The 25,173-nt window shown below is 50.7% G+C and overlaps 1 protein-coding gene across 1 annotated transcript; it reads left to right on the forward strand.

The window, feature by feature from the left end:
- The first annotated feature begins 4,074 nt into the window (after nt 1–4,074).
- On the forward strand, nt 4,075–25,165 carry COPG1 (COPI coat complex subunit gamma 1). Its single transcript, XM_037385108.1, has 24 exons — nt 4,075–4,239; nt 7,394–7,414; nt 8,217–8,297; nt 8,401–8,472; nt 9,301–9,380; nt 10,287–10,362; nt 10,518–10,610; nt 10,923–11,009; nt 11,161–11,318; nt 11,944–12,077; nt 12,886–12,953; nt 13,711–13,899; nt 14,373–14,468; nt 15,862–16,105; nt 16,472–16,547; nt 16,895–16,998; nt 17,106–17,231; nt 17,672–17,740; nt 18,120–18,262; nt 19,593–19,764; nt 20,761–20,858; nt 22,928–23,066; nt 24,014–24,112; nt 24,725–25,165. Exons 1-24 carry the CDS (start codon nt 4,174–4,176, stop codon nt 24,853–24,855), a joined length of 2,622 nt encoding a protein of 873 aa, XP_037241005.1. The 5' UTR covers nt 4,075–4,173; the 3' UTR covers nt 24,856–25,165.
- The last annotated feature ends 8 nt before the right edge of the window (nt 25,166–25,173 follow it).

Below are 25,173 nucleotides of genomic sequence, written 5' to 3' on the forward strand. Positions count from 1 at the left end.
CAAGCAGCGTGCTGGGGTTGGCACAGTGGGGAGGCAACGTGTCTCCAGATATAACCCTCAGCTGGCCAGGGCCAGGGACTCCATCAGGACAACAGTGCCAACCAGCATTGGGAGATGTCCAAGAGCCTCGTGTGGCACAACACCTGCGGAGCTGGCACTCACTGCCATTGCCACAGATGCCAGCCGGTAGTGATAACGCATATGTGTTTTCTCCCTTCCTTAAGTGATTAACCAAAGCTGACAGGAGCAGGAAGGCTCAGTTAGATGGAGAAAAACCATCTTGCGAGTCAGATGTGAAATAATTATGCCTGAGCTGCCCCAAGTTCCAGGAATCCCCTCTAAATGCAGTTGATGGAGATGCGAGGGGTCACACACCCACCCATGGCCCAGGATGATTTCATCCGCTATTAGGCAAAATGTATTAATAACACTGTCGTGTGCCCCCCGCCCCCCCCCCCGCCCCGCATGTCACCGTCACCCCCTGTGTGGGTCGGAGGTGGAGCTGAGGGCAGGATAAGAGCCAGGGCTTGGCGGGGAGCAGGGCAAACCCCCAGTTCATGGTCTGCACACGCTGGGAGCATTGGCTGAACATCCAATCCAGGGGACGAGGACCTGCTGGAAATGGTGAGGCTGCAGCCTTTGGTGGTGCTTTTCAGGGGGCTTTTAGCTGTGGGTTGCAGGGGGTTGGATGCTTTTCATTACCTGCTTCCCAGTGAGTTAAACTGCCTCCAGCTGCCCAGTCCGGTACTTTCCAAAGGGTTCCACCCCGGAGATGGGTTGTAGGAGGTTGGATGCCTTTCACTGCTCTCCTTCCAGCTGGGCAAACCCCTCTGGGTGACTGATTCAGGGGAGAGGCAGCTATACAGCAGGATTTGTGAGGCACTGCCCCTGCCCCTGCTCTGACCCCCACCCCACTGCACAGCATCCTGACCCGTCACACTGTGGCACAGAACCCTGCATCCCCCGGGGCCCTCCCTGGGACCAGGGTGGGGGACAGGGTCAAGGAAGATGCTGAGGCTTAGCACAACTCAGCACACGTGGCCAGACTCATGCCCTTGTCACCTCATTGCCACCGACCCGCTGTGTATTTTAGGTCAATTGGCTCACATCAACTCCTGGTGGGTGGCTTTTGCTCCAGAGAGCCTGGTAGCCCCGTGAGGGGACAGCATCTGCTGGGGAAAGCGTGGGAGGAGGAAAGCCCCACAGTCCGCCTGGCCCCGAAACCCCAGGCACGTCACACTTCCCCAGCCAAAGGGCAGGTCCGGGCCAGGGAGCAGCGGCAGACCCCGGGCAGCCACCCCCCCAGGCAGGAATGTCCCTTCCCCTGGGTGGCAAAGGACTGGAGGGTGTAAAATGAAGGGGACAGCTGGCATCTGGCCAGGGGCTGCAGGAAAGGATGGGGATACCCAGCTGATTTGCTTCCCATGTCCCCTTCAGCCTCCCCAAAACTCCCCCCACCCCATGCAAAAAGATTAAAATCAGGGTGGAAAACTGAAGGCCAAAAGGGAGGCGAGCCCCCAGCACTGGGCATGGCCAGCTGGTGCAGGGAGCGGGGGGGCTCTGCATGTGGCACCCCGGCAGAGATGCATTCTGTCCAGGGGGCTGCAGGGCCATGACAGTGTGATGGGGGGTGTGATGCTCAGCACCAGCCATGTGGTCCCTGCAGGCACTCCCAGCCACGCTGCACTGCAGGATGCTGCTCACCTTCCTGGTGGTCCTTGGAGCCCCAGTGAGAGCCTGGAAGGGGCTGAGCAGCGAGCAGCTCCCACCAGGCCCCCGAGTGGGGGACGGAGACAAGCTGATGAAGCAGGAAGCCACTGGTGCTAAGGAGATGCTGCCAGGTGTCCCTGAGATGAGGAAGGGTGACCACGGCTCCGGGGAAGGGTCTCATCCGGACAAAGCCAACCTGCCACTGCTAGAGGCATCAGCAAGAAAAGCATTGCCCTGGCCGATGAGCCCAGCCACCAAGAGACCTGCTCCCAGGAAAAAGTCAAGAAAGCTGTCCCTGTCACTTGATGTCCCCACCCATGTATTGAAAATCCTGCTCGACCTGGCCAGAGAGAAGGAGCTGCAGGCCAAGGCGGCCGCCAACGCTGAGCTGATGGCCCGCCTCGGGCGCAGGAAATAAACCTCCCGGCTGGGGCATGGCTTCTGCCAGGGCTGGGGAGGGCAGCAGGGCTGCTGGGGCGCACGGGTGGAGGGCACGTGCCCGCAGGGGACCACAGACACAGCACCTCATCTCCCCGGTCCCGGTGCACGAGGCACAAGCAGCAGCCATAGAAGGGTTTGGTTTAATAACTGTCACCTCAGCATCACCAGAGAAGATACAGCTGGGTTTGCCTATGGCAGGGCCAGCACAGGAGCACAGCCAGGTCCCAGCCCCAGGCACCGCAGGGACCTGTGTCCTGCTTCGGTCCCTGCTCCCCTGCTGCTGGGATGTCTCCAAGGAGGCTGCATCCAGCTAGGCAGGTTTTCCTGTGCCGCCTCTCTTGGGGTGGCTGCAGCGTGCAAAATCCTCTGCAAAGCTCGGCTGAGCCTCAAAGCCAGGGTTGGTGAGCGTGCACAATAAAAAGTTGGCATCAAACATGACTGGTTGTGGTTTATACAGGTCCTGCATCCCTGTACACCCCCATTTTGTGTTCCCTCTCCCCAGAGCTGCAGCGGGGACACATCCTGGGCCAGGGCCAGCACTGGAACTCAGCAAATCCCAAAGAGGGGCTGTCAGCCCTTGTACTGGCAGCAAGGCCAGCCCCCGGCCCAGGGTGTCCTCAGCAGCTCCGGGCCAACGGGGACATCGCGCTGTGCCGTGTGGCTGCCGTCTTTGGCGGAGCTGGGAGATAAGAGCGGCGTGGAGCAGAGTGCAGCTGCCCCGTGCAAAGTACAGGGTGGTGCGAGCGAGGCAAAAGCCAGGGGCCACGTGCCGGAGGGGCTGCTGGAGCTGGTGGGGGACACGGCCATGCTCTTCGAGGAGTACCTGCTGCAGGGTGAGTGCAGCCCCTTCACCTTGGAGCGGACAGAAGCCATCGGGGTGACCCAACGCCCCGTGGGAGGGATGTATCTCAGTAGCCAGCAAAGGGATGCGCCAGCAGATGGGTGGGTTGGGTGAGGCAGCAGGGTGGGTAACTGGTCCTGCCCTGCCTGCCCCAGGGCTCAGGCTACGCCTGGGCAGCACCGGACCCCCAGGACACCCTGCTGCAGTGGTGGGGGCTGCAGGGCTGGGCCCCGGGGTTTGCGGGTGTAGAGTACAGGTGGGGTGCCAGTGGGGACACGGGGCACAGGAGCTGCCAGAGGCGGTGTCCCACAGCAGGGACACACACTCAGGTGAGAACTGCCTGTCCCCAGGAGGGGTTCTCCCCCAGAGCACTGAGCCCTTGCCAGGAACTCCCCCTTCCCACGTCCTGCCCCACTGCCCCATCTTCCCTCCCTGACTCCCAGTGTGCCCCTGCCTTGCTCCGGCCCCCTCTGGCCCCAGCATTCCCTGATCGCCCGGTGCCCGGCTCTGCCGCTCCCAGGGTATCCCCCTGCCCAGTGTGTCCCAGGGATCCCAGTGTCCCCTCCTGCTGTGTCTCCTGGACTGTGTCCCCCAGTACAAGTGTCTCCTGCCCCAGGCCTTGTGCCGTCCCCAGCTCCACTGCCCCAGCATTCCCAGTGCCCGTACTGCCCTAACACCAGTCCCCCCAGCCCCACTGCCAATACTGCGCCCGCGCCAGCCCCAGTGCCTCCAGTGCCCCCCAGCGCCGCTGCCCCCGTTGCTCTCCGGTGCAAGTGCCGCCCCCAACCCCAGTCCCCCCCAATGCCAGTGCCGCCCCCAGGCCCCGTGCTCCCCAGCCCCACTGTGAATACTGCCCCAAGCCCAACGCCCCCCCGTGCCGCCCAGCCTCACCGCCCCCGGCCCCACTCCTAGCCCCGCCACCCCCCCGCCAATCAGGCCCCGCCCTTCCCAATCGGTCCCGCCCTCTCCTCCTGTCAGTCACCGAGAGCCACGTCAGGGCGGGCGGGGCCGCGCCTGCGCAGTGCGGCGGGCGGCGGCGGCAGTGACAGGCTGGCAGGAAGGGGCGGGGGGCAGGAAGGGGCGGGCTGGCACCGGCACCGGCACCGGCACCGGGACTGGGACGGGGACGGGGACTGCCACGGGGCGGGGAGGGCCTCACCTAGGGGCCGCTTGGCAGCACCATGCTGAAGAAGTTCGACAAGAAGGACGAGGAGTCGGGTGAGGGGAGGCCGCGGGGCTCTGCGTGGGTGGGGGGCCCTCCCGTGGGGAAGGGGAGCTGTGGGGGGAGACCCCTCCCGTGGGGAAGGGGAGCTGTGGGGGGAGACCCCTCCCGTGGGGAAGGGGAGCTGTGGGGGGAGACCCCTCCCGTGGGGAAGGGGAGCTGTGGGGGGAGACCCCTCCCGTGGGGAAGGGGAGCTGTGGGGGGAGACCCCTCCCGTGGGGAAGGGGAGCTGTGGGGGGAGACCCCTCCCGTGGGGAAGGGGAGCTGTGGGGGGAGACCCCTCCCGTGGGGAAGGGGAGCTGTGGGGGGAGACCCCTCCCGTGGGGAAGGGGAGCTGTGGGGGGAGACCCCTCCCGTGGGGAAGGGGAGCTGTGGGGGAGACCCCTCCCGTGGGGAGGGGGGTTGTGGAGGGAGACCCCTCCTGTGGGTAAGGGGGGGGCAGCTGCGGGGGGAGACCCCTCCTGTGGGTAAGGGGGGGGCAGCTGCGGGGGAGGCCCCCGAGGGAGCCATGAGGGGACACTGGGTACCAGCTTTGCAGCCGGGGCTGGCTGGCGCGCACCGGGGTGCAGTGTGAAGCACTGTGGAAGCACTAGAGCAGCCTGCTGCTGTCCTCTCCCTGCTGCATCCAGGGGCTAAACCAGTTGTTTTGGCACAGCACACCGAGGTCGCCCGCTGCACCACCAGGTGTGGAGTCTGAGACTAAATATTGAGCATATTAGCCCTGTTCACATTTACCCAACTCTCAAACCAGGTGCTAAAGCAGGGTAGAATCCGATTTGTAGTTTCTGGTATTTTTTCTGGCACACGTGGTCTGCTGTTCCAACAAGATCACTTCCACTTTCAGTGGATCTGAAAGGCTGAGAGCACCTAAAAACCACCAAGTGACTGCTTGACCTTTCAAAACTTTAGGCCTGGGTAGTAAGGAAGAGGTAGATATTTTATGTGGTGTGGAATTGAGGCTAGCTATGATAGTGTTTGCTTTCATGGTTGTGCCTTGTGGTATCTTTTTCATCCTCCTGTGAAGCTTTCTGTGTGCCTTGTTCTGCGTAATGAATCGGTGTGTCCTGAAGTGAATTCATTCAGTGTAAATCTTAGTGGTTGCTCTGTGGACTGTGCTTGCTTTTGATTTTAATATGCATTAAATGCTTTGCCCTTCTTTCCCTTGTCCAAAGCCTCCAGTGACATCCTGATAAGCAGAGAATTTAGTGAGGCAACTGTTGGAGGGGAATTGCTCTTGGCTTTCATTTTTGGGGCTATTCTTCATTTGCACCTGCCACACACTTCAAGGTGTTGGCACTACTTATGGCCAAGGCTGGCAGGAGATGCACTTCCTTGTATTATGGTGCTGACTTGTTGACTTTGCTCATATTCAGAGCTCACAGTGTTTGTTCTTTCTGCCACTGCTGCTTGCGTGCTTCCCAGCATTTTTTCTTTGCTATTACATCTATTTCTCATCCTATTGCTTCTGTCTCAAATGAAGATTCCTAGCATTTACTGCACCTGCCTTTCTCCCGTGGATTGTGTATATGTCCAAAATGTATAGCTTGAGTGCTTGTTTTTCTTAGTATTGGGTGCAGTGCATCACCTCTGAATTTACAGGCCTTGTATACCCATCTTTTCCATGTAAAGGCCAACAGGATGGTCATCTTGTTAAGATAAGTGTGTCTGCTTAATTGGCTTCTGTGACTCTGATTTTCATGGGTGGTTTAGGTAGCCTTAGATGAGCTGCTTCCAGCAGCTCTCAGAAATGCACTTTGAGATGTTATTTTGGGCATAAAATTACGAGATCCTTGCTTGGTCAGTGACTGTTTTTCTGCAAATCAGTATGAATTGTTATTAGTCATCCAATACTAGGAGCCTTCTGAACACACAGCTTCTGTCTTCCCTGTGTCTTTCTCCTCCACTGATGGAAGAATGCTTTGAGACCAGACTGAGACGTCATGTACAATGTATTTCAAGCTCCTTAGTACTATGAAAGATGAAGCAGCAATGCTCCCTTATTCATAGCTGATTTAGGGATTGTAGTTTTGCTGGGCCATGGGAAATACTGTTTTACCGGGCAGGTTTTTTGGAACGTGTTCACATGCTCATACTAGGACTGGTTCATACTAGAGATGTTAATTTTGTTCTTTCCCCTTGTTTTCTTCTCTCCTCAACCCCACGTAAGAGTCTGTGTTTTTTCAGCCACCTGCTGCATTTACAAACTCCTGAGCCAGAGAAGGGCAGTTTATGAACCAGGAAGGAGGCAGAGTGCAGATGTGCTTGCCTTTAAGTGTAAGGGTTACCCTTGCAAAGGCTTCTGGCACCAGCATAGGATGCTTCAAGCCCAGGTCAGATCGGAGCTGGGCCCAGGAGCTGCGCTCTCTAGCAGATCAGGCTTGTTAAACATTGCAGCCATTTCCAGCTCTGTTCCGTTTTGTCCCAGGGCCAGATTGAACATAGGTACTAATTAAAGCCTGCTTATCAATAACTGGCAGCTTTTGAAAAGCTGCAGCTCACAAATGCTTAGGAGGCGAGCTAATAGAGACCGTGCAGTATGATACTGCTTTTCCCTCTGATTATTTCATCCTTAATTGGTGAGGGGTTTAATTATTTAATATAATTTATTCTGTTAAGTGGAACAATGAAAGTTACTCTGTGTCCAGACTCTCTAGTCTGCTGTCTTGTTCTATTAATTAGTGATAGAGCCAAAAATACTTTACTGGTGGATTCCTGATTGGTTTATAAGGGAGGGATAAAGCACTCCTGACTCAACAGTCTGGCAAGCGATACTTCTTTTTGTCTGAGCTTTTGTTTCTAGGCCTGTCTTATTGATGCTCTAACTGTCAGCAAGCCTCCAGCCCAGGGGCTAGAAATAGGTCTTTGGGGATAACAGTGGAGCACAGTTACTTTACAGCTAATCAGTCTACCTCGGCTTATGGCTAGTTACTTCTGGAGGGGATGGCAAACTGAAGAATATTGTGTCTGCTCTTCCCTAACTGCTATGAAGACATCCAATTAATATTACTTAAAAGAGGGAGCTCTGGTTGCTTGGTGTTCATGAAAAAAGTTAGCCCAAAATGCTCAGTCTGTTTTTGAAGCATGGGCCTAGTTAGAAAGTCGCTTTCTCGTAGCACTATTCCTGGAAAGACTTTTCTTTCTTTTGCAGGTGGGGGGTTCCAACCCATTCCACACCTGAGAAGAGTGCAGTCTTGCAAGAGGTAAATGCTCAGATGATCTCCTTTTGTGTACCCCTTTCTGGATAGTCTCTCCCTTTCTTGAGTAGGTCACTGAAGAAATTCAGCAAGGAAGTGGGGGTTTATTAAAGTCTGTCTAGCTCTGAAAAAATGGGTAACACTCCCATTGGTTCTTATTTTATTGTTGGAGGGAGGAAGGAAGGAGGTTGAAATGGTCTCTGTGACAAATTAGAGACTGTGAATATAAATAGGAATAAAATGAATAAAATTACCTGGGAAAGCTCACCCTCAAACGAGAAAGTTGGAAAATGGGCCTTGAACACCCCAAATGTCCTGTAGATGACAAAGTTAATGGGTAGGGTGTCAGTAGTTATTGAATAGTCTGAATTCGCTCTGAAAAACTGCCTTTCTGTTCAACAGCAGGTAAACTCAATCCCCAGACGGTGTTGTTTCAGTGTTACCTGTTTGCTTGCAACGTTGTGAATGGTGTTGACTCCCCTTAGCCTTGCAAGAGCTTTCATACATCTGTCAGAAGAGTAGTGTTTTAGCTAGCATACAATCCAGACTTGTGTGGGTGAAAGTGTGATGAGGATTTGGCCTTTAAACCTTAATTGCACTTGGATTTGTGATCCCAGACTGTAGAACCAGCTGTTTAAAAAGGATTCCATGTTTAACAGGAATTAAGGGGTAATCTGATCCAAAGTCATTAAGAACCTTGCCATACCTTGCTCACAATGTGGTGTTTGTATTGGTGGCCAAGACCAGACAGGACAGTGTTTGTGAGGAGGTGTTGGTGTCAGCATCCTTATCTGTGCTTTGTTTCCAGGCTCGGGTGTTTAATGAGACTCCCATAAATCCACGAAAATGTGCTCACATCCTCACCAAGATCCTGTATCTCATAAACCAGGTAAGGGAGAGAAAACTTACACCTATACAGAGACACGTGCAGCAGGTCCAAAGCTGGTGGTGATAATTGATATTTCCTTCCTTCCTTTCCAAACATCTTCTAGGGGGAGCACCTTGGTGTCATGGAAGCTACCGAATCCTTCTTTGCTATGACCAAACTCTTTCAGTCCAATGATGTAAGTCTGCTTGTTGTTTTCTGCTGTATTTATCTAGTGGGACAAGCTGTCAATGGGACAAGCTTGACAAATGTCAAGCTTGAGGCATGCATTTTTATACAGTCAGCTTTTCTGTCCTGCCTGGAGCTACCTGATCTGAGTGGGAAGAGTAGGCTGAAAGTTTAGAAACAGAGATCAGCTTCCTAGCCCTTCCCAGACCTTGTAGCAGCTTAACTGAAGCAACCTCTGATTTTGAGACAGATTCCTCCTTCTGAATTGCTCTTTGCCTCTTGAGACTGTGCTAGGCACAGATCAAGCATATAATCAGCTAGAATATACTATGCTTTGTGTCTGGCTTTAAAAGATCCTGCTTCCTGCTGAGAGTCAATAACTGTGTGTCCTGGAGGAGTTCAGGAATTAGTACCTACCCACAGCAGTAATACCATCGCTAGTTGTCCCCTAAACCACAGGGCATTACAATCATGAGACCAGTGTAGAGATTCCGAGACTCAGGAGTATAAATTGCTTGCTTTCTTGCTTTTGAAGCAACAGGGTGCCTTCAGCTAACGATTTCAAGCTTTTCTCCTTGTTCAAGTGACAAGTGAAAGATGAAACTAGATCCACGTAAATCTGGTATCTCTGCGGCTTCACTCTAAGATTGACGGATATAGAAGAGGAAGAGGCATATTGTTAATCAACATGGGTTTTGTACATCTTTTACGCTAAGGCACTGGGGCCCTCTGAAGGTGTCAGGTTCTTGATCTTCACAATAAAATCATAGAAGCAGGGAAAACTGAGATCTCTTCCTATCCTCTCAGCTGATATCTGTCTTCCCTCTTTCCTTGTCAGCCAACTCTTCGTAGGATGTGTTACCTGACTATCAAAGAGATGTCTTCTATTGCAGAAGATGTAATCATTGTTACTAGCAGGTCAGTCACTTCAATTTTCTTTACTGTTATATTCATGTGTCCTCCAGAAGGGCTTGTTCAACCTCTTGAAGATAGTTGTAGTCCTTAAGTAGGGTGAGGATAGGGAATGTCCTTGGTGAGGAAAAGATTTTCCTTTAAAAGAGGCCATTAGAATACAGACATTGAACTCCTAGTGAAGTATGTGAAATGCGCTGTGTCCCTATATCCCATGCTCGTGGCTGTTTGGGTTGTCCCTTTTGGTTATGTGATATGGCAGCACTGCTGATCTTTTGCCCTTTTGCAAAAGACTGGTTCATTAACTCCTACTTTCCTGTCTGAATGCCTTGAAGAATTTCGAAGACTTCTGGCATTAATTCCCAAGGCTTTCAACAGGTAGACAAGGCTTTACTGCTCCTGTAGCAGCACAGGATGCAACTTCACCAGGGAACAGAATTCCCTCTGTGAGTCATTCCTGAATTTCTGATCATCCCACTAAAAGGCTGGTGGGGGGAGACAGGAGCCTGAGGGTATAGGGTGTGCTGAGGGCCAAGGCCATGCAGCAGACAGAAGACAGTCCCAAGTGCTGCAATGTGATGAACTCCCATCCACTCATAGATGGTCTTGCACTGACCAGGACCCTGGGGAAAGGGCAGGAATGAGCATTCACTAAGGAAGGCAGATGCCTTAGCGGGGTACATGTGTGTGCTCCGGTCTTGATTGGTGATCAGGAGCCCATACAGGGCTTGGAACCTGAGTACTGATCTTTTCCTCCTGCCTTCCCATCCTGGTGGGACTTTCCTGACACCTGCAGTTGCCTGCTTGGCATTCAGCTGTGGTGCTGGCTGCCTGCTGCTCTGTGTGCACTGCGTGTACCTGAGAGCTGCTGGCTCAGCAGTGCAGTACTGAGAGCTTCCTGTTTTCAACCAGCTTAACCAAAGACATGACTGGGAAGGATGACAATTACCGAGGCCCTGCTGTGAGAGCGCTCTGTCAAATCACTGATGTAAGTGCTGCTTTTCCCTTGGGGCAGCCCTAAGCCCTTCATCTTTCCCTACTTCACTCCATCCCACCTTCCACTCTGCTTTTCATGCCTTGCATCTCCCTTTTCACACTCCTGACAGCTTTTCTGTGTCAGCTGTTGTTTCCCTCTCCCTGCAGAGTACCATGTTGCAGGCCATTGAGCGTTACATGAAGCAGGCAATTGTTGACAAAGTGCCAAGTGTATCCAGCTCTGCTCTGGTGTCCTCCTTGGTACGTACTCCCTGCAGGGTGGGCCTGAGGGACAGTAAAGCTGGGAAGCAGTTATCTGTGGTGGGACTGAACAGTTTCAGGGTTTCATTGTTGCTGTTCTTTGTGAACTGAGGGACTAGTACTGAGTTCGTGGGCGATGATCGACCTCTTGAGGCCGCAGCCGTCACGGGCAGGTCTCTGCATGCTCTTCAGTACGTTGCTGCCACCAGCACCCTTGCGGGGAAGGCTCATTGCTTCTTAATATGAGCCGTGATTCCCAAAGCTTCCTCCGTCCTTTTCTTATGGGTCGTCTGTGGCTTGATCTCCCCACAGCACCTGCTGAAGACCAGTTATGATGTGGTAAAACGCTGGGTGAACGAGGCTCAGGAGGCAGCTTCCAGTGACAATATCATGGTGCAGGTAGGAAACCCGCTGCTGACACAGGGAACAGCAAGCAGCAGCTGGGAGTGGAGAAAAATGCTAGAGCTCAGCCAGCCACCTCTGGGCAACAGAGGGCATAACAGTGGAAAGAGCACTCCATGGGTTTGTGACGATCTCTTTCCCTGCGCAGTATCATGCTCTGGGCTTGCTTTACCATGTGCGGAAGAATGACCGCCTGGCAGTCAACAAGATGCTCAGCAAGTTCACGCGCCACGGCCTCAAGTCACCATTTGCCTACTGCATGATGATTCGAGTAGCCAGCAAGCTGCTGGAGGAAGAGGCTGGCAGGTGAGACATCTCCTTTGCCCTGCTGGAAGAATTTCCTCAGGTTCTGCTTCCATTTCCTCTTGCAGACTCACTTACCGTCTCATGAGGGCAATTATTTCTGTCTTTGAAGAGCAGCATGCAGCTTCTACCCTCTTACTGTTGGGTGAAAGCAGCAGAGAAAATAGAGGATGCTTTCATGTTTTTTACGAGCTGGCTTCTATGAGTTGTGTGCTTGCACACTGAATACTTTCTGGTTTCTCTGGACTGTTTTGCATAGGTGTTCTTTACTGAGATATTCTACTTCATTTTCTCTGTCTTCTGTAATTCTTTGGCTACCCTGTATGCAGCGTGGCTTCCTAGTGGATAAGATTTCTGGTGTGTACAGTAAACTCTTGATGTGTGAGGTCTAAGGGAGATTCTCTTTAGCCTGTAAGGCAGAGGGAGTCTTCTCAGAAGGTAGCCTGACTTCTAGCCCCTGCATGCTGGAAGTACAGTATCATGACCACTGCATAATCTGGGGACAGTGGATTTATGGCCACTTTTACCTTTCCAAGGGCTATGGGACCTGCCCATTTCTGCTGTCGGATTCTTAATGTTGTTAGCACCCTTGTTTTAATTCATTCTTGTGGGGTTTTTTGTCCCTTAGCCATGATAGCCCCCTGTTTGACTTCATCGAGAGCTGCCTAAGAAACAAGCACGAGATGGTGGTCTATGAAGCAGCATCTGCCATCGTTAACCTGCCCAACTGCACTGCCAAAGAGCTGGCTCCAGCTGTCTCAGGTAAATGTGGAGCTCACAGCAATGGCGAGGGAATTATGGACCTGCAGTGGTAACATCTCCTGATGACCCCAAGAAACAGGACCTTGTGTAGTTTCAGGCTTGTAGTACTGCCATACCGTTTTTTGCTTTATGCTGATGCTGAGAGCCTGTGATATGTGTGAGTAGCTTTTCTCCTGTAAAGGTTTTTGCCTGGTGTGTTCAAGTGTGGGTTACTGGAGGGGTCTCTTTTTTTTTTTTTCTTTCTTTCTTTCCCTCCTCTCTCCTGGGAAACAAAGCTTGAGTTCTAACTGATAAATCTTCCTGCTTTAGAGTGAGTGTACCTGTGCAAAAAGCCAAGGTATTGGGGTCCTGCCTTCCCAGCTCAGTCCAGTCCAAAGGTTCTTCTGAGCTGGGACTGTTGTCAGGTAGGGAGGCTGTGTGTCACCTCTTTGCACGGAGAGAGGGCCCTTCATGGGCCAGCCCTGGGAAAGGAACAGAGTTTGCATAGAAATGGAGAACAGCAGTTCAAATTGACTTAGTAGAAAAGATGACAAGGTGATGAAATCGGCTTTGAAGAAGAGTGAAGGATAGCAGCACCATGGAAGAAGAGGGAGGTGGGTAAGAGCTCTTTGTCAGCAGGGGTGTCTGGCAAAGGAGAATACAGGGAGGGAGGGAGGAATCTGGTAAATTCACAGTTGTTTTTTAAGCATTCTTCTAGTTACCTTGTGCTTGCAGCTGTCTCTTCATTTAAGCTCTTGCTTTAGGTATGAAACACTTCTCAATAATAGATTGCCTAAACGTCTGCCTTTGTTGTTTTCCCTCCTTGCAGTTTTGCAGCTGTTCTGCAGCTCCCCAAAAGCAGCGCTGAGATACGCAGCTGTCCGTACCCTCAACAAGGTAGGAGCCAGCCTCTTGGGAGCTGTAATAGTTTCTCATGTGCAGGGAGGTGCAGACTTCAGAAGAGAAAGGGGGGCAGATTATGTGATGATTTTCTGTGAATAACCTCTACCGTGAGCTACAGCTTTACATTTCATTGGTGTCTGAGTGCAATAAAACCTCAAAGAACACTTTAAGAAGGAAAAAAGAACACCTAAAGCAATCATTTTCACAGGTCTCTGTAAGTGTGTCACTGGTCTTATGTGTTAACTACTTTCCCTTTTGAGCTTCCCATGGTGAAGGAGCTCCTTGTAAAACAGGGATCAAACCTTGATGCTGCTTCTTGCCTGTTCCGTGGCAATCTTTGCTCCAGCTTTTCCTTTGACCTTGTAAACTCTAAAAAAAGAAAAAGACAGGATGGCAGTGTCTGGTAACTGCTGTGCTTCCACCCACAAAGCTGTTCTGCAGAACTAGGCTTGCTGAGTTTTTATTGGGAGTTCATAGCTTTCTTTTCTTAATATAAAGAGGAGAATGAGAGAGTTAAAAGTAGTAAAAGATCGTTTATTACTACTGCTTCTCTTCCAGCAAGAGATGCAATTCTGCAGGAAGAAACAGCTTGTTACTTCAACCTCAGATTAGTTGTTTGTCTGAGATGACCTACATGTACAATCATTTATTTTTACAGGAGGGAGTGAGAGCTTACAAGACTTGAGTGAGTTTTGCCAGCTGGACTTTCTGCATCTATTGAGTGATTTCTGCTCTTCCTTCTCTGCTCTAGGTGGCCATGAAGCACCCATCTGCTGTGACTGCCTGTAATCTAGACCTGGAGAACCTTGTGACAGACTCGAACCGCAGCATAGCCACCCTGGCCATCACCACACTGCTGAAAACTGGCAGTGAGAGCAGCATTGACCGGCTCATGAAGCAGATCTCCTCTTTCATGTCCGAAATCTCAGATGAGTTCAAAGTAAGGAAGTGGGAGGAGGAGGGACATGCAGGTTCCTGAAGAAAGCCCTTGGCCTTTGTCCATGTTTGTGTGTGCAGTCTGAAACTTGCATGGAGCTGTTCCCAGGAGCTGGGCTGCAGAATATTTTCGGGGAAGAGAAAGAATCTGAGGCTGTTGGCCTAAGCCATGCCTTGGTTGTACAGCACTCAGCTCCAAAGTCACATGCTCTCTTCTGGGAAGACACCCTTTGAGAATTAAATCTTTTTCTTCTTCCCAGTTGGTGTGGGCTTTTGCTAGGGGCTGGCCCAGTGCATGAAGAGCAGTCTCCCCCAGTTTCTAGGATTGTACCTCCTGGAACTGTGGTTTTTTGGATAAGTAAAGGCAAAACTGTAGTTTCCAGGCTAGGGACCAGCACAAAATTAACACAAGTCAGCCTTCCCCCCCCGGCCTGGTGACACTGAATCCTTTTTTCACCTGCCCCCCTTTTCCTCCAGGTTGTAGTGGTGCAGGCTATCAATGCACTGTGTCAGAAATACCCTCGCAAACATGCTGTCCTCATGAACTTTCTCTTCACTATGCTTCGGGAAGAGGTAAGTTTGCAGGACAACGACTTTTTGTTCCATGTTTATATGCATGAACTGCAGGACTGCATGGTGACCCCTGTGAGAGTCAAGCTTTTACTGATAGTGCTGTGCAGTAGGAGCCTCTCTCTAAAAGGCTTGCAGTCTGACTGGCAGAAATGGCCAGCTGGGCACAACAGTTATACGCATACTGCCAGGCATATTTTTAATGTGGTTTTCATTCTTTTATTTTTCTGGGGGTTTATTAACTCTCAAAGCAAATGCAGGCAGCAGCAGATCTATTGGCATTCCATGTGTGTTTCACATTTGAACCAGCTTTCTTTTATACTTTGACAGCAAATTCCAAGAAGTTTTGTCTTGTACACAAAGATTCTATAGCAACCTATTTATTGATGACACAGGACCACTTTTGTTCTGTTCTCTGTGGTGTGGTGATGAAGGCATCACGAGTACCTATAATCATTCCCTGCGTTCAGTCAGACATAAATTGCAGAAAGACAGCTTCACAGAGGTTTGCTGAGGCTGTTTCTAAATGAGCTAACATGCCTGCAACACAGCTGGCCCCACTGCTTGCTCTGACATCACTTTCTGCCAATTACAGCCTCTCATTTGGGAACAAACCAGAGCATCTCATTTTGCTCCTGTGAAAAATGGACTATTCTCCTTTCCCAGATTTTCTGTGGGTGGATGGTATCATTTTGAATGGGGTTTTGTAGTTCAAACCATTTTGTTCTAAAGCTTTTTTTTAACCAAAAGTAGCTCCAGAAGGATCCCCCCAAATACCCAGCACTGCACATGTAATTGGCAGAGGATAGTGTGCAATTTAATCCCCTGGTGTGTATTGAGGACACTAGGAAATAGTGTCTGAAGATAACCAAGCATCAACAGCATGTCAGGTTATGGGGTGTGCCTGGGAAGATACTGATTGCCTGTCTTCCCACACTAATGGGCCTATTTGCTGGGTCCTGCTGTGGCAAATATGATCCTTAATATATTTCTCTTGTGATTCATCCTCAGATGTCTGGTGCTAAAGGGGAGAGGGTTGGGCTTTTTCTCCTCCCATATGGCTGTTTTTATGCACTAATTCTAGTAGCAGAGGATTTTGAAGGAGATGTAAACCCTTCAGGCGGATGCATTCTTTTACCCTCTTTAGGACTTGTTTTTTCCTTCACTGCGGCCATTCTGAAGGGAGTTGGCAAGAGAGCTTGACTGTTAGCTGGCCCTTTGGGTGTAAAGAGGGTCAAAAGTGGGGACAGCATTACTGCCTTTCTCCTTTCAAACACAGATTAAGAGCGCTGAGTGTGAGTGACCTTTTTGAAGAAAAGTCTTTCCTGTCTGGCTAGTTCAGAGTCTCTAAAATACTTTGAGATTGCCAGCTGAGCAGTTCCCTTTTGCTCCTTAGGGTGGCTTTGAATACAAGCGAGCTATCGTGGACTGCATCATCAGCATCATTGAGGAGAACTCGGAGAGCAAAGAGACAGGCCTGTCTCATCTCTGCGAATTCATTGAGGACTGCGAGTTCACCGTGCTGGCCACTCGTATCCTCCACCTCTTGGGGCAGGAAGGGCCCAAAACCAACAACCCCTCCAAATACATTCGTTTCATCTATAACAGGGTTGTCCTAGAGCATGAAGAAGTCCGGGCAGGTAAGAGACAGACCTGGAAAGCTGTCTACCCTATGGCAGATCTCCAAGGAAATAGTGTATGAACACCTTTGCTTTTGTGATTCGCCCTTGTTCTGAGCAGATCTTTTTACACAGCAAAGATCCTGCAGTAGTATTGATGGAAGAGGTAGCCTGCAGCTGAGAAACGGGGAGGGAGATGCAACAACTAAAACTAGACAGAGGAGCTTTGCAGGCACTTTGCTGTAATACATCTGCCTCTCTCTAGTCACAGTAATGCTTTACTAGTGCTAGCATCTCTCACGTGGCATTTCATCAAGGCCAGGAAATGGAGGAAACTTCAACTGATTTCTTTGCTTTCTAATTCTGTTTTCATGACTTGTACTACAGGTGCTGTAAGCGCCCTGGCCAAGTTTGGAGCCCAGAATGAGGAGATGTTACCTAGTATCTTGGTGTTACTGAAAAGGTGGGTTGTACCTCAGAGGTTTTCAACATCCTGGGTGAAAAACCCTGTTTGCTTGAGAGCTTGTTAGCATCCCCATGCATGTCTAGTCTTTTCCAGCTGTGGACCTGAAAAGGTACAGTGGGTACCTGGGATCCTGTGATGGGATCGCCACTGGATTCAGCACCACAAAGTGGACAGAATCCAAGTGTGGCAGATGATTGCTTTTCTAAACCAATTACTAGTAGACTGCTGGTTGTCTCCTATTGGCATGTTCTTTCTGGCCCCGTAAGGTGTCTTAGTCACCTGGATGCATTTGCATGGACTCTGCTGCCTTGCACTGAAGAAAGTTTTCTGCTTTTTCCTCTCAGGTGTGTGATGGATGACGACAACGAAGTGAGAGACAGAGCCACCTTCTACCTGAATGTTCTGGAGCAGAAGCAGAAAGCCCTCAATGCTGGCTACATCCTGAATGGTAATGCAGGAAGTCCTCAAAACAAGTCTCATCTCTTTCCTGGTTTAACGAGTGACAAAGAGCTGGTATTATCTGTGGTTTCAGTGACTTGTCCCTTCTGTCCCCAGGTTTGACGGTGTCTATCCCTGGCCTGGAGAGGGCTCTGCATCAGTACACCCTGGAGCCCTCCGAGAAACCCTTTGACTTGAAATCTGTTCCTTTGGCAACAGCTCCTATCATCGAGCAAAGAGCAGGTGAGGAACAGTCCCCTAAATGCTGGTCAAAACTGCTAGTAATTCCCTTGCAGCTCAGCCCTCAGACAGCAGACTACACTGGGGTTGCTGGGAATTGCTGAGCTCCATCCTGTTTGAATTTTGTGGGATTACATCTTCTGCAAAGACTAAGGCCAGCAAATCTGGTTGCTCCCACATTAGTGTTTCAGTTTAGTACAACTGCTAATAGTAGTAATAGTTGGTAATCCTCACTGGAGCTGCTGCAGTTGCAAAGGTTTTAGGAAACTAAATATGGGTGTCTAGTCCATAGCAAGATGAGAAACGAGCTTTCCTCATTTCCTCCCTTAGACAAATTCCTCTCCAGACATCAATCTGTTTTCTTATTTAGTTACTACTTACTCTTCACCTTCAAATCTTTTGTTGGGTTTGTGGTGTGAGTGTGTTTTCTTTCTGTTTTGCAGAAAATGCTCCTGTTGCTGTAGTCAAACAGCCAGAGAAGGTGGCAGCGACACGGCAAGAAATATTCCAAGGTGAACTGATACAAGGCCTCTCCTATGCCTGTGTGTGAGAACAACATAGCAACTTCTTGCTGAGCCTGCCTTAGCCCCTCTGGCTTTTTCCCACCTGCTTTCATAAAGTGACATGGGCTCCCTCCCAACTTTAAGTCAACTGTTCGCTCCAGGGAGGGTGGGCAGGCATGCCTGCAGTCCTGTTCTTTCTGTATCGCGATAGATCTGGACACAGCATGACTCTGCCTTTAATTTTGAAAGTCCCTATTGAATCCTTATGGATTTTTGATGGACAGTTCCATACTGCAGCAGCTTCTGGCAGCTTAAATGAGGGCTCTGAAACTGCTAACACGTTCCTGTGAGGTGGGGAAGGCAATGGTTTCTGTGTCCTCTGTTTCAGAGCAACTGGGGGCAATCCCAGAGTTTCGGGGACTGGGCCCGCTCTTCAAGTCTTCCCCAGAGCCTGTTGCCCTGACGGAGCTGGAGACAGAGTACGTGGTTCGTTGCACCAAGCACACCTTTGTCAGCCACATGGTGTTCCAGGTGGGTAACTGTGGCATGTGGTGCTGAAAGATGATTGGAAAATAAGCTCCTGACCAGTTAAAAGCTCCACTGGGAAGAAGCTCGGGGATATCTGTGTGCAGAGCACGTCACTGCAATGAGGAGTCCTTAGTTTCTCACCCAGGGCAGCAGAGCCCCAGAAAAAATTAATTAGGGAGCCTGTGTGTGTGGCTGAATGGTGCTTACACGTAGTCCAAATAAAACGAGCAAGCACTAGATGGGGCTGTTCTCACTGAGCAGCTGGCAGGATGAGCTGTGTTCTTTCCTCACGGTCCCCAGGCTTGTGGTTTGGGCATAAAAGAGTGAAGTTTACTGAAACACTGAAGAGGGTACCCAGGAAAGGGACGTAGTGGGGGAGAACTCTTCATCCCCTACATCTTGTTTTAGCTTGTGTAGTACACATGCTTTTTTCTGTATGTCTTGGCCTTGGCTGTACTGCCCTGCTGCTACATGTGAGATACTAGGATTGGTGTGCCAGCATCTTTGGTCCTCGGGGAGTTCAAGGCACAATGAGTCTTACAATAGCTTGTCAACAGCCGTGTTTTGTCATTAGCCAGCTCCTTCCTCAAAAGCTCAGAACTGCATACGCAGTCCTCATAGGGGCTGATCTTTGTTTCTGTTGTCCATCTACCAGATATAATTGTGTGAGGTTAAGTGACTTGTGATTGCAGCTGGAGCAAAGTCTGATCAGCAAGTTTAGACTTGCTGAAACAAGCTTGCTGAAACTTGCAAAGGATCATCTTCCCATCTGCTGTGGGGCACTGTTCCCTATAGCGTCAAGTGAAGTGTAGGCAGCACAGTACTCAATTTCCATACAGCAAAGAGTTAACCTGGAAATTACCATCCAGGGAGAAAGGACAAAGTACAGTTAGAGGAAAAATTTCCATACTAACTGGTGACCTGAAACAGGCAGAAGCTGACACATCCCTGCCCTCGCTGAATTTGTGCTTCTGCCTGGGTTGCAGTAGGCAGGCCTCGGGTAGTTGTGTGCTCGTTCATTGTAAGTGTTGTTTCCTTTAAAAACCAAACAAACCAACCAAAACAGTTTGCTGGAGCACTGGAGTCCCCTGCAGGGTTTTAGTTTCTCCCCTAAAGCATTTAAATGAGTAGGTTTTAGTCACAGTTGCTCTGTGAGTAACCTGGAACAGACAAGCCCTATGACTAGCCAGCTGATAGCAGGGTGCCCTGCTGAAACACAAAGACTAGGGGTTCGTAAGTTGACACCACACTCCCGCTCTGCCTAAAGTGAGTCTGCTATTAGATCTATAGTGAGCAGCTTCAAGCTGTTGCTGCTTTCTGCTTCCCTGTTCAGTTTGACTGCACAAACACCCTGAATGATCAGATCCTGGAGAATGTCACGGTGCAGATGGAGCCAACAGAGGGATATGAGGTCATTGGCTACGTACCTGCCAAAACCCTGGTGTACAACCAGCCGGGTACCTGCTACACGCTGGTGGCACTGTCTGAAGAGGATCCAACAGCAGGTAAACAGTTTGCCCTCTGTGTTTTCCTGACATTCTCCAAATTAAGCGTACTGTATTGCTCACCCCCACAGATTCTACCTTGCATCCTAGCCAGATATTTATAGCTGTGTGTGGGTGCAGCCGTGAGTGATGCTGAGCATGACTTCTCTCTGCTGTTCGGGGGATGTCAGGTGTCCCTTCTCCTCTCCCCGTTCCCTTGTGCTATAGCATTGACGAGTCAGGCAATGAGAGCTGGCAGATAAGTATTCAGCACTCTGCTGAGTTATCTTCCATGCACCCTGGCATGTCCTTTAGCATGTCGGTTCTTTGTGTTAGTATGTGAGGAGCTGGTACTTTTGTAAAGTGCTGTGAGTGCCCAGCTGCTTTGAGTAGCAAATGCATATTTCAGAGAAACTGCTAGAATTTCAGGGATGTCTGTTTGAACTGAACATCCCCTCATTTGTCACTGTCCAGAACATGAACCGGGCCTTACCTGTGCTTTGGTTTCCCTCGTTTGTGTTCTGGGACTGTGCGCCTGTGGGTGTTGCTGCTGTTCACCCAGCAGTGCCCATCTTCTTAGGGGTGAGTCATCACTTCCTCTCCCAGCCGAGTGGTATTAATCAGCTGCTGTGTTGCAGTGCAGGGTGGTTTCATGTCAGAGGCACACGAACCGATCCCTAGATAAGGATCTTGCCTCTTTACAAGGCACTGGTGGGCCACGTTTAGTTAGTATTCCCAACACAACTTGAGGTTCATCAGTAATAGCATTTAATCTGAGGATTATGGTCTGGTACAACCATCATGAGCCTATCTTTATCACTGTTTGCTAGCCTTAATATTAAAAATAAATACCTTGTCCTTGAGAGACAGAAACTGTGGGAGAGCCCTCTCTAGGTCACTGGCTAAGCCTGTACTGCTGACAATGATGGAGAACCCAGATCTCCCAGCCCAGTCCTGCCACTGGGGAGTGCGGATCTGTGGTAATGTGAGATTTGCCTTTGCCTCCCCTGCCTCCAGTGGCCTGTACCTTCAGCTGCATGATGAAGTTCACTGTCAAGGACTGTGATCCGAACACGGGTGAGACAGACGACGAGGGTTACGAGGACGAGTATGTGGTAAGGAGCTGGGCGTGTACCTGATCATGGAAAATGCTGTCATTTTGAGGGGTTTTGTGATCTGTACTTAGATCCCTGCGAGCAAGTGATGTGACCACTGGCGCTGATGTGGGCAGTATTATGTGAAGAGGAGGTTCTTGCCATCTGTGTGGTGTCTGTCCCGGGATGCAGATGTGGGTTTGCAGAGCTTGCTTTGCCTTGTTTGGAATATCTGGCAGACACCTGACTGTGCAGGATACCTATGTTTTGGGAGGCCATGGTGTGTCCTCCAGGCTTGGCTGGCTGTGCCCTTATGGGCTCTAGCAATAGCATGGTCAGGCTTGTGGAGACAGAGGGCCTTTGGACATCTTGTGTTCTCCATGAGTTGCTCTTTGTGGTGGCACAGTTAATTGCCTAGTGGCTTGCCTGATACAGGGAGATTGCTGGCCTTGTTCTTGCTCTGGGGAAGGTGGGTATCATGGTGTAACCTCAGCTGGCAACTAAGTACCTCACAGCCCCTCACTCACTCCCCCCAACAGGGAGGCGTGGGGAGGAGATTCGAGGGAAAAGGTAAAACTTGTGGGTTGAGATAAGAACGATTTAATAATTAAAATAAAATAATAATAGTAATCACAACTGTAATGAAAAGGGGAGAGAGGAATGAAATCCAAAAGGAAAAGCCAAACCAAACAAGCTCCAGGTCACGCACAATACAATTGCTCACCACCTGCTAACCGATGTCCAGGCAGGCCCCAGCCAACCCCCCCAGTTTATACACTGAGCATGATGTTCTATGGTATGGAATGTCCCTTTGGCTCGTTGGGATGAGCTGTCCTGGCCGTGTCCCCTCCCAGCTTCTTGTGCCCCTCCAGCCTTCTCACTGGCAGGGCCTGAGAAACTGGGAAGTCCTTGACCTACAATAAATTGCTTACCAACAACTGAAACCGTCAGTGTATTATCAGTATTATTCTCATACTAGATCCAGAACACAGCGCTGTACCAGCTACTGAAAATTAACTCTGTCCCAGCTGAAGCCAGGGTGGTGGGGCTTTTCCCTCTCCAGCACCAAGACCGATGAAAGCACCGATGCTGCAGAAGTGCCTCTCTTCCAGGCTTTGCTGTTTCCAGGGCAGGCTGTTTTACCATAAAGCAAGAAGCTGAACTTATGCTTGGTCAGAAACTGAGGCTGGCTCACAGAGGGTGGTGCTTACTCTCTGGAGAGAAAGGGATGTTGTGGCACAAACTCAGCTTGCCCTGTTAGCTCCAGAGGCTGTTTGCTATGGATTGCCTGTCACTGCTTTGAATCTGATTTGAGGCACTGCTGTGCAGTGAGTCACTGAGGACACAGCTTCCTCCCAGAAGGAGTGGGGAGGGTTTTTCCTGATGGAATGTGCAAGGTTAACCCCTCTCTCTGCTTCTCACCAGTCATCAGGGCATTTGAGTGATATTTAAACAAGCTCTTCTATGTGTTTCAACCAGAATCAGGAGGAGATTCTTTCCTGCAGTGATTGCTGAAATGAATGCAGGCTGGTGTCCAGCCGGCTCTGGCACTGACTGCCCTGCGATACACGCTCTGGAGGGACAAGCTCAGTTCTGCTTTGCACAGATCTAGTCACAGCAGCAGTTCAGCTAACCTGGCGTGTCGCGTTAGGTGATAGCAACTGTCTGACAGTGTCTCACTGTACTTTACCAGTCTGCAAAACCATAAGGCAGAAAGGCAAAATACAAGCTTATAAACGTTCCAGGGAATCAAATGCGGCATCTGCGTGAGCACAAGCAGCTATTTCTTAGCTTTTGGTTTTTTCCTTTGTTTTGTATGTTTCTCCAGTGCTTTGATCTCTGTCAGGCCAAGGGCTGTGCTTAGAATGGGAACCTGCTTTGTAGACACTGGAAATGACATGACCAGTGGCTTTGCCAGGCCTAGCAGTTGCTTGACCAGAAGGGGCAGGACTTGTTCTGAGGTATCCACGAGTGGAAGTGGAGGCTGTCTCCTACGTTCACCTGATTTCAGGGAACCCGGTCTAAAGTTCACTTTGGAGAGAGCAGGGTTAAAAATAACCATGTTTCACTTGGACCTCTTCTGCCACCAGCTTGAAGACCTGGAGGTAACAGTGGCTGATCACATCCAGCGAGTTCTGAAGCCAAACTTTGGAGCAGCCTGGGATGAAGTGGGTGACGAGTATGAAAAGGAAGAGACCTTCACTTTATCTGCAATTAAAACCCTTGAAGGTAAGGGGTTGTTGAGCCCAGCAGAGCTCTTAACATTCCCTCCAGCAGGCAGAGTCTGGAGGCACAGTCTGGCTCACTTTAGATCTCTCACAGAAAGGCTAATGGGGCAAAACCCTTCACAAGCTATTTCACCACAGCTGTTAAATACAGAGCTACAGTTACCGTGATAACAAGTTGAGGTTTCAAAAAACCCAACGAGCATTCTGGGCCCTGTGGAGACCAGGCTGGATCATGAAGCAAGAGAACATCTTGCTTTGCTCTCGTACTCTACCTTCCTAAGTAGACAGACTGTCGTTCAGCTGTGAGCTCCCACTTTCCTTTTTGAGACCAGTAAGAAAAGATTCAAAGAGCAAAAAACATCAGGTTGATGGGCAGGCTCATGGTGTAAGCCCTCTTCTCTTCCGTGATGTTTTAGAGTCCTTTTATTTTTCCTGAGCAAGCTGCAGAAACCCAGTCCCTTTGATGGCTTAGAAGGGTGTCCTTGTCCTGTAACGATCGCTGTGCTTCCTTGTGCAGCCCCTTGGGATTTGTAATACCCTCCCTCAGCCTTTTCAAATTCCTCCTGAAGACCTGTGTCACCTGCAAGATGTCTCCTTCCTTCTGCAGCTGTCCCCAGAGAAAGAAGCAGGCTGTCAGGGCCGCACAGTTAGCGCGCAGTCAGCTGCATTCTCCTGCTTCCGTCGTCTGACTCATTCACCCTCCTCTTTCTGTTGCACCTTTGCTGCAACAGTTAACGGAACCGCCGTGTGGCGGTGGGGTTTTTGTGCATTGCCTTTGCCTCCCTCATGGCCTCCAAAACCACAATACTGGCCAATGCTATGTGTCCCTTGGGACCAGGAACATGAACCCTAACATGTAAGGAGGGCGTGAGTCGCCTTTAGATGCTCTCTGTGTGTCTCTGTTAAGGTACCTGTGACATGGAGCCCATTTTATTTTTTTCTTAACAGAGGCAGTTAGTAATATTGTGAAGTTCCTGGGTATGCAGCCCTGTGAGCGATCGGATAAAGTGCCAGATAACAAGAACTCCCACACGCTGTACCTGGCAGGTAAGCTGTGGGTGAGGCCTCTGCCGGAGGAGCAGCTCTTTGGGAGGTCACACAGAGCTGCCTGTTAAAAATCAGGGCAGGAGTTTCTGATGGAGCCCGCTGTGCTCTGGGTAGGATTTGGAGGCGTGTTCCTCCATGGCTTCTGTCTCCGCAAGTGTGCAGCAGCTGGTGTTGGGGATCAGCGAGGGTGCTGTGACGGGGGGATGTCGGCTGGGATCATCCCGAGGTTCAGCTGGGTGGAATTGGCTGTCTCCGTGACCTGTGGCCTCCTAGTTCAGAGTGAGCCTGCAGAGGAAAGTACGGCACCTTTGCCTGGCAAAATGGAGCTCTTGGGCAAGTGACTGGTGGTCACTGAAGGAGGGTCGTGCCTGGGTCTCTTCTCAGCTGGCGTTTAGGTTTTGCTTTCATGATTTGCACAGTAGCAAGAGCCCCAGGTACGTCATAACCAATGGGAAATGCGCTGCCTGAGGGTCTCTTCTGGCCCAGTGCTGGGGATTTGCTGGACTGCCTGGGGAAACCTGCCCTTGCCAAACAGTAGTAGTCATTTTTTTAAGCTTGCGGGAGAGGGTGGCCTGCAACACGCTCACTCCTTCCTCCCGCTCTCCCTTCCAGGTGTGTTCCGGGGTGGCCACGACCTCCTGGTACGGTCTCGTCTCGTCCTGACCGACACCGTGACGATGCAGGTCACTGCCCGCAGCGGAGAGGAGCTCCCTGTGGATGTGATCATGGCCTCTGTCGGCTAAACCGCCTTTTCCAGGACTGTCCTGTCCCCGAGCCCCTGCGGGCGACGCTTCTTTCTCTGGCAGCAGTATAGGGATCACATTCACGACAGCAGCTTTTGTGTCCTCTGCAGTACATTGTGTCCGGGGCTCTGTCCATAAAATAACCGTGCGTTTAGGGTCTGGTTTTACGAAGCGCCTTGTCGCCGCGCTGGAGCGTTTCCCAGCGGGTGCCCAGCTGTCGCCGCGGCGGGCAGGCGCCACCAGCCCGTGACCGTGACCGCCGCTCCCCTGTCCTTTTTATGTCGTTCAAATAAAACCATCTCGTACCGTTGCCGGCCT

Source organism: Falco rusticolus, chromosome 4, assembly GCF_015220075.1.
Source record: "Falco rusticolus isolate bFalRus1 chromosome 4, bFalRus1.pri, whole genome shotgun sequence".
NCBI lineage: Eukaryota > Metazoa > Chordata > Aves > Falconiformes > Falconidae > Falco > Falco rusticolus.